We start from the raw sequence: 9,018 nt of genomic DNA, 5'->3' as shown, positions 1-9,018 counted from the left end.
ATTGTATCCAGCAGGGATCAGGGAAATGGTGGCAGGAGTGTGAGCAGCTTGATAACATTGTATCCAGCAGGGATCAGGGAAATGGTGGCAGGAGTATGAGCTTGCCACATTGTATCCATCCATAGTCAGACAGCAGCAAAGGGAAAGGAAGTGAGGGTCAGACTATACAACTTTAAGACCCACCCCTTACAGCACCCTTTTCAACTTCCTAAGGTTCCACAGCCTTCCATAACATCACCACCAACTGGGGACCAAGAGTTTAGCCCAAACAATCTGTAGGGGATATTTCATACTCCAACAACAACTGGTCTGGAGGGGAGCTCCTCCTTGGCCATAACAAACTCACTTTTCTCTGTGTACCAGAGACGGCTGGAAGAGTCCACCACTGCCCATAGGAGCCTCAGGCTAATACACAGTGTTCTCGTTTCTAGACACCTTCTGCCAAGATCTCTTCCACTGGTGTTACCTAGTACCTCACCACGGCATGTGCAGCCACAGGTTCTACAGCAAGCAGTGCTGCAACACCTGCTCCAGATCCAACCTGTGAGCTAGGACTGGTCCCGGAAGCAAGAAGATGCCCCCTGAGAGCGGCAGAGCGAGGCCAGACCAAACAGCTGTGCAGTGTGCATTGGGATGCATCCAGGAAGACAGGAGCTGGAAGGAGACGGATTGTTGGGCTTCTGACCCAGGGTGCATCAGTGTGTTTCTGCGTATGGGAGCACATACTTGCACTCACAAAGGGCATGTTCTGATCTTCTGTTAGGTGAGAAAGTGGGGTCCCGCTGAGTGACCTCCTGCATATGGACAGGAGGGGCCTGTGCTATGGTGTGCAGGAAGCAGCCGTTCCCCATGTTGGCATTCAGCCAAACCAAATGCCAAAGACAGGCAGCACTAACAGCAAATGCTGGATGTATTTCCAAAAAGAGAAGTGTATAAGAATCAGGAAAGGGTTCAGAGCATCTGCCATCCAGCACACTGGCCTCCCTCCAACCTCGGGGGCTCCACTGTCATCGTGAGAGGCTTGTGGACACCGAGGGGCAGGTGTGAGATAGCTCTCTCCTACCCCAGTGGCCCCTAGAGCAGGTACCTGCTGGGGCCTCTGACTTAGGACTTTGCATACTTGGAAATGGGAGAACAAAATCCCCACTAAGGTGCTTTCTGTACTTCCAGACCTTGCCCTGGAGGAGCAACTTTGATATTTTGTTTTCTTTCTTGGTTATTTACAGTGAGTTACTGTTTCAACCCATTTCTCGGTGCTGTTCTGTTTTAAAGGAGGAATCAGAAGCGTGGGTTACATGAGAATATAGGCGTCCCTGGAACATCAGAGTCTCCATTAACCGATGCCAGCCAAGTCACTGATATGCTGTTAGTATTAAGCCCCAGGCTGTGGTTTGTGTGTTGAGTGGTTTTAACCATTCTGTAAGTTTGCTTCTGAACTGAGAGCAGAGGCCATGGAAGGACTCATGGCAACCCTCCAACCTACCCCTGTACCTCTCTGTCATTATTGGTGCTTATTTCTGATCTCCCCACCTAGGCCTTCCAAATAGGCGACTAGATATTTATATTTGCTGAAATTTTATAATAAATTTTATATCGTACAGTGTGCTTTGAAATCGCATCATGGTTTGTCACGAGGTTTGCTTCCGAGGGGAAGGGCTGGAAGAGGATACCAATGTCTAAGAGAGTTTTAGAACACATGGGTCATTTTCTACTCCCGTTGTGGAGGGGAAGATAGAGCTGCAGGAGAGATGGGCAGCGACAGGTGACAAGGCCGTGTAGAGCATCTGTGCAGCAGGCCCTACTGGCTCTATGTGAGGCTGTGCTGAGAAGCAGAGCCCACAGGCGGCAGAGAGAAGAGAGGTCATTCAAGCAACTGGCCACTGATTACAGAGCTCAGTCCCCTTGAGGTCTGCACTGGACCCCTGCAGTCTGAAACAAAGTAGTGGACATTTTGAGTGTGAATCCCAAAGGACATCAGGCTGCAAACTTGGGTGTGACTTCCATTTCAGCTGCCTTTTAATCCTCTGTCTAGCCAAAGATGACCATGAACTTCTGGCCACCCCCTTGCCTCCACGCCTCAAGTACTGGGATATCAAAGTGTGGGACCAGGAATGGAACCATAGTTTCATTGGTGTGAAGCACATCCTCTACCAACCAAGCTATAGTTTCAGTGTTGGCCCAGCCTCTTCTAGCGGAACCTCTGGCTTTTCTGTAGGTCCCCTAGGCTGATCTGCTAAGGTTCACTCACATGTTGGAGAATCTTTCTTTTAAGGCTAATAATGAAATGTTAATCACGTCTAGAAAACACTTTGACAGAGCGTGTTGTCTGGCATTTATTTGACCATCATATGCCCTGGCCAGTCAGAATAACCACCACAGCACTCCCTCTGGTTCAGAGATATCCAGCCCTAAGAGGGGCCCATGGGAAGTCATTGCTGTTCCCATGACTGAGGCAGATCCCTTCCCACAGGGACTCACCAACCAGCCCACTGTAAGAATATCAGCTCCTCATGACTGGCCCACTTAACGAGCATAGACTGCTTTGCTTGAAAGTGTCCCCTGCTGGGGCAAGATCACACCATAATGGCTCCATCTCATCTACCTGAATGGAGAGACCCCACAACCCATTTTATACACAGATCAAGAGAGAAACTCTATGAAGTGTTCCCTGAAGACACAGACCAGAAAAGGGCTTTATAGGTTTCTATAGTATGCTGTATAACTTAGGGTGGCACATTCCAGAGTCCTAGCTTTCCTGACTTCGCAGCCCTGTTGGTTCACCAACCCTCTAAGGCAGCTTTCCAAGCTGCTGCCAACAGAGCAGATGCTTGGGAACCCATTATGTTCTCCACCATCTCCTCCTAAGACACCTGTTGGCCTCGTTGTATGAAAAGAGCAAATATGACCAAGACGTGGTCCCAATCCCATAACACAATAATATGCAGTTACAAATTGACACAGGCACCCACAGCAGGATTCCACACGGGTAGGACCAGGCAGGCAGGTGCTGGCTTCTCCATGGAGCAACAGTGTGGAGGAGGAACCGCCTTCCACATGGTGCTCAGAGGGAGGATGGACCCCTGACAAGGTGAAGATGTGAGTGGAGCAACCACCATCTGCCTGTGGCTCTGCTCTTGGGGAAAACAGTGAACAGGGGAACTGAACCTGCCAAAGTCAGGCTGATAGAACTGAAAACTGGGGCTCTTCTCAGCGCCCCCTCTTCAGGTCATCACCAGCCTTCTTCAGAAGGGCACAGAAGAGCTCTTACCCAGACTGGACCAAGTCTGATCAGAGTCTTTATCTGCTCTCTGCCATCAGCACTGAAGAAGGCAACTGTCCAGGACTGCATGCAGCTGGGATGCGTTAGTGCCTACTGTGTATGGAGCCGAGATAAGAGACTAACAGTGCTGAACATTTGACTCTCTTTATGAGGGGCCATTCCACTTTCAGAGGGAGGAGGTGAGCACACAGGACAGCTAGGTGACTTCCAGACCCTCAAGCTGCGAGTTGCAAAGCTGGTTTGGACCAGAAATCAGGAGTCCAGCAGTGAGAGCAGCCACAGTCTTCATCCTCATGTCCACAGCACGTATTCTTATTCCACTCTGCCTGGTCCTTTCCCTTGGTGGACGCTCCTATCTGGACAGTACTGCAGTCCTTTCCCTTGGTGGACGCTCCTATCTGGACAGCACTGCAGTCCTTTCCCTTGGTGGACGCTCCTATCTGGACAGCACTGCAGCTCCCTTGACTCACTCCCAGGCCTTCTCAGTCAGCTCCAACCACCTGAGCCATCTGCCAGTGCCGCTGAGCACTCCAAAAGAAAGAGGCATGCTGTTGCCTCTCACTGGTAGCCCGGGGTCTCCTTAAAGAGAAGTGCTGGACTTGCCCGCTGGGCAGGGACCCACCCACTGGACCTGGACCCCACTTAACACTCACTCTCCAGTCTCCAGAAACAGCGGGTCATCAAATAATCTCTTCCTAATTAGGGGATATTTCTCAATCCTTTTCAACTTGGGTGGTCCACTTTGGGTCAGAAAATTGCCCTAGGTACGGAGCACAAGAATGCTGCAGAGATGAACTCAATCCCAAGGAGATGGCAGAGCCCAGCCCTTCTACCCTCACCACCCCAACACCCTCTATAAAATGTTTGTCACTAGTTAGCAGTGGACCCATGGGGATGCTCAGCACACCCTCCTTTCTCAGGGCCCTTCCCTCACCTGTGGCCACTGGTACTGCTCGGGAAGCATTGTGTAGTTCTGAGCCCCAAGGGCCTTTGCTCACTTGGTCATCCTGGAGTGTCCTGTTAGACACGGGTGACAAAGGGCGTTGAGAGACTTCCTTACAACCTCTACATGCTTGGTGTCTGATGACTTCACAGTGAGTCAGGACCCTGGCTGCACCTTATCACGGGGGCTTAGGTGGGGATTTTTTCTGCTCCTTTGTCAATTGTCTTCAGAAGCCATGGCAGAGCCACAGACAGCCATCGTCCTGTCTCACTGGCCTCTTGGGAATCGTGCCAGGCGCTGCGTTTTGGAACTTGATGGGGTAAGCCCAGAATGTTCCAGCAACAGGAACCACAGCCATCTGGACTACATGCAGACCCCCAGGAATTCTGGGCTGTGAGGGAGTCAGACAAAAAAAAAAAATTGTGGCGAGACAAAGTGAGGAACCAGCCTCAACCAGTCAAACCAGAGCTGGAGGCCCTCTCCTCCCTGTCTGCCTTTCTGTCCCTATATATAACCACCAATTCTCCCTGAGGCAAACAGTTCCTCCTGGACTAACCCAACAATTTCAGTGCCTGACATCTGTGGGAGACTTTAAGATAAAGAAAGTCTCTCCAATACCCCCAAAATTCCTATGACAGTACTCACCCTTCCCCACCCTATACCCAGCCTTATTGCTTATCTTTCTAATGCTGAGCCTGTCTGGGAAGCCAGAGCAGCCACGTTTCACTCCTGGCTTTGCTCCTGGTAGGTGCTTGTGCCTCTGTATCTCATGGGGCGCATCAAACCCTTCTTGACTCTGTTTTAAGCTAACCTACTCCTGCCTTGGGCCGGAGAACAGAAAGCAAGCTTGTCTTTCTTGGCTCTGGTCTTTGTCCTCTAACTCTGATATGCCTCCTTCCCCTAAGCTTCCCATCCTCATCCTTTACAGTAAGCAAGTCATATCCCTAGAACTGCTTCTCATCTACTTCAGGAGGCTGAGGCTGGGGAACCCTACAAGCAGTGGTCCCCAGTGGGAGCAAAGACTGTGACTAAGCTACCTGAACAGAGACTGCAGGTCCACCTCATTTGGGGGCCTCTCCACACATTCCCGATATCTGTTTCTTCTCTACATGCAAAGGAAAAGGCCAACTGTTCCTTCCCATGATGGGGCTTCTCTGGCTGAATCTGAGTGAGCCACAGGCAGAGAGACCAGGAGGGCTTCCCAATAAAAGGCAGCCCCTGAGCCTCCCAGTGAGCCACTCGGCTCTGCCCCAGACAAGAACCTAAACAAGGGCAAAATAAATACAACTTCCTGTTGGTGTGGTTGGTTCCTGACCCCTACCAGGAGCCACTCTAGAGATTGTGCAGTCCGACTTCACCCTGTGGATTCCAGGTTTATAATATGTCAGCCCGTGGGAGGCCAGAAGGCAGCGTTAACAGTGTCTGGACACTGCAACATAAGACGGAGCAGAGCAGACATTGTGGCCAACTCCTCACAGTCATTCTGTCTTAGCACAGAGAAAATATCAACTCTTCTAGAAGGGAGGTGGTCAGATGTGACAGATGATCACACACCCCCTCCTCACCCATGACTTCTGGCATATGCCCTGAACCTTCCCGTGAGATAGCTGTTAAAAGAGGCACTAAACCCTCCTGGTTGTGAAAGCCGATGGCGCTTCTCACATGGATTCCTTCAGCCCCACACAGTGGACACCATTGCATTATAAAATTCCTCCGCACCTTGAGCACTGTCTGTCCTGTGGCAAGCACAGCCTCTCCACCACAGGATACTCCAGGCTAGCCTCCTCCTTCCCCTCTACGTGCGTAGGTATTCCTCATGTCCGCCCTAACTTGGGGCCATACTCAAAGTGTTCAAAACCAGAGAGCTTGCCACTGTTCTTGGCAGTCCCTCCTTCCAGGGCTCCTCCAGAACCCTTACCAGCAAAGAGCTCCCCCACCCAAGCACGCCCTGCTTCCTTCCTCTAACCTAGACTGTGGCCAAGGTCACCCTCCTCCCGGGTGATGCCAGGAAAGACTTTCCTCATGGTTCATACCTGGTATGGTCCACACTGCTATTCACTGAGGGCCTGCAATGGCCTTCCCTTGATCTACCTACTTAGCAGGAACTCACGTGGTGCACACTGCCATTCACTGGAGCCCCGTGTCCTCTGAACACATCAACTACTTCACAGAAATCTCACACCGCCGTTTGCCTGAAAATGTCCTCCTTTCTAACAAAATAGGAAATTCTAACTCATCCTTTTGTCGTTGTGATAAAGATACCATGGCTAAGGTACCTTACAGAATGAAGAGTTTATTTGGATTTCAGAAGGATGAGTCAGTCATGGCAAGGAAGCACGACAGTAGTCATGCAGCAGGAACCTGAAAGATCGATCACATTTCCACCCTAATGTGAGAAGCAGAGAGAGTGACCTAGAAGCTGGGTGAGCCTCTAAACCCTCACAGCATACCACAATGGTGTGTTTTCTCCAGCAAGACTCCATTTCCCTAAAACCTCCCCACGAAGAGCACCATGAATGAGCACTGAGAAGAGAGACCGAAAACACAACCTATAAATTCAGAATCCTGCTTTGTTTCTACATGCATGCTCGACTCTACAGAACCAATATGTAAGTGATTTAGGTGTATTGGAAGCCAATTCTTTTCATATCAACCGATTTTAGCCATCTTCAATTCAACGCTATCAAGGTCTTTCTCCTTTACACTTCGGCTAGTCATACTTGGTAGTACCCAGATCAGGTAGCTTTGCTGTCTTGTCTGGGTTAAAGCTAGGGTGTGGACGTGTGTCATTATCAAATGGAATCTCCTTGAGATTACAAAAGGGCTCATGACATGCACACTTCTGGATGGGGGCAGTACAAGACTTGCATGCATGACACATACCTACCTGGAGTAGCTCCCAGCCTTCTGCAAAAAAAAAAAAAAAACACAACCTGCCTTGTGTTTCTGACCTACCAGATGTTTTTCCCATGGCCAGAAGTAGCCATGGGAGCTCATATCTTCTGTGAATTACCGGATATGAATGATTCATCTGTCTAGCTGCTCGAGACATATCCACCGGGCAACTGCAGCAGGCTAGTGCTACACACATCTCAGGTTGAATTCACGAGGATGCTGATCAGCTCACATTTTCCATCCATGTCATATTCCTCCAGTGTCTCCTCATCTACCCTGCCCATGACTTCTAAGGCAGTGGCCCAAGTGTGAATGAATCCCACAGTATTTAGGAGGTACCCAGCAGGACAGAGTGTGACTCGACAGGTATCCTTTTCTTGAGCCAACACATCCTCACTGCACACCTTCCCTTTCACGTCACCATAGCAACAACCTTAGACTTCACACTAGCCATTTCCCATGTGGACTGCACAGTGCCTTATGGGTTGTTTTGTCCAGCTTCCTACATGGACATACTGCTCCATTGGCCCAGAAGAACAAATGACATGCTTACTTGCTGACTGGACATGCCTGCTTCCTCTGCACTTCTGCTCTCAGTGAGAACACTGGCGTTTTAGCACACAGTCCTCTGGCTAGAGCAATGCATGATATCCACGAGGCAGGGGAGGAGTTCTGGCTGTGTGGGTCCATGTGGTCATTGGCAGTGCAGCTGTTTGGTGCACTGCAACTGAAAGGCTCTGAAGAGCAGTACAGGGCTACTGATCACGCCTCCCTGTACAAGGTACTCTACTGTGTCAGCCCTGCCCTAGGAGCCGTGGTGGAACAGGGGTGTTACATCAGCTTGGACTCTACTTGTTGGTTTTATCGTCTATAAAACAATGAATCCAATCCCTGTGAGTTCTCAAAAATTCTAAGCCATTCTGTTTTACTATCCTTGAGCTAATTTTTTTTTAAAAAAAATTATTTTATGTTAGATATTTTGCTAGCATCTGTGTCTATGTACTTTGTGCATTCAATGCAATGCTTGCATAGGCCAGAAATGGTGCCAGATCCCTGAAACTGCAGTTGGAGACGATTAGGAGCAGCCATGTGGGAGCTGGGAATCAAACCTGGATCTTCTGGAAGAGTGAAATGTGCTCTTAACCACTGAGCAACTCTTAATGTCATGAACCAACCTTGAAATTAGGATGTCACTCATCAGGTGACTCAGCTAGCTGGTGGGAAAGTGCTGCTTCGAAACAGAAACAAAATGTGAAGAGATTCTGTAGGTTTTTCGGGGATCATTTTGGCCTTTGCTGCTGTAATCCTCATGCCCAGACCCAGACTCCATGTCACAGGCAGAGCAGGAAGAGGCCGGGTCTGTAAAGTCCAGGGCTACCTGGCTACTTGGGAAAGGAGGAGATATGTAGATTGAGAGCTTCCTGTCAGTGTCTCCCCACAGCAGCCATTTCTATGTGCAGGTGCCTCTTGACTGGATCTGAAGGCAACCCAGCTCCCTCATTCATGCTTGGGTGCATGAGCAGAGAAGCTCAGGGCACCCACCTGGGGCTAGCACCGAGCCATGCTCACAGCGATGGAGATGTGCTTTTGACAGCTGAGTTAAACTGCCTATTCAGCTGGGAACTAAGACCCACAGAGGATCAGGGGATTGCTAATCTGAAGTGAAGGATGAGCTAGCAGCCATTGTGTGCCCCCTGGCTAGGAGTGTAGAAAGAGCTGGACCCTGCTGTGCTCCTAGGCAGGTAGCCTGGGGTACAGAGGCTCCACTGAGTCTGCCTGCTGTGCTTATACATCTGATCACCACCACCCTCTGTCCAGGGCCGAGGAAGGCATGCTGCCTATGTCTCTACAAATCCCAGGAGATTTGCTTCCTCTGGCTCATTGCTTCTTGTGTCTCTGT

General features: G+C 50.0%; 1 protein-coding gene across 1 annotated transcript in view; it reads left to right on the top strand.

The window, feature by feature from the left end:
* The window catches only part of Adamts16 (ADAM metallopeptidase with thrombospondin type 1 motif 16), a 96,273-nt gene extending 94,702 nt beyond the window's left edge, over positions 1-1,571 (top strand). The window contains exon 23 of the mRNA XM_005356699.3: positions 432-1,571. Within this exon, the coding sequence (XP_005356756.1) occupies positions 432-547 (116 nt within the window). The 3' untranslated portion in view covers positions 548-1,571. The remainder of the gene's footprint in view (positions 1-431) is intronic.
* The last annotated feature ends 7,447 nt before the right edge of the window (positions 1,572-9,018 follow it).

Source organism: Microtus ochrogaster, chromosome 19 (genome assembly GCF_000317375.1).
Source record: "Microtus ochrogaster isolate Prairie Vole_2 chromosome 19, MicOch1.0, whole genome shotgun sequence".
NCBI lineage: Eukaryota > Metazoa > Chordata > Mammalia > Rodentia > Cricetidae > Microtus > Microtus ochrogaster.
This window is presented reverse-complemented; position numbering and strand designations above follow the sequence as displayed.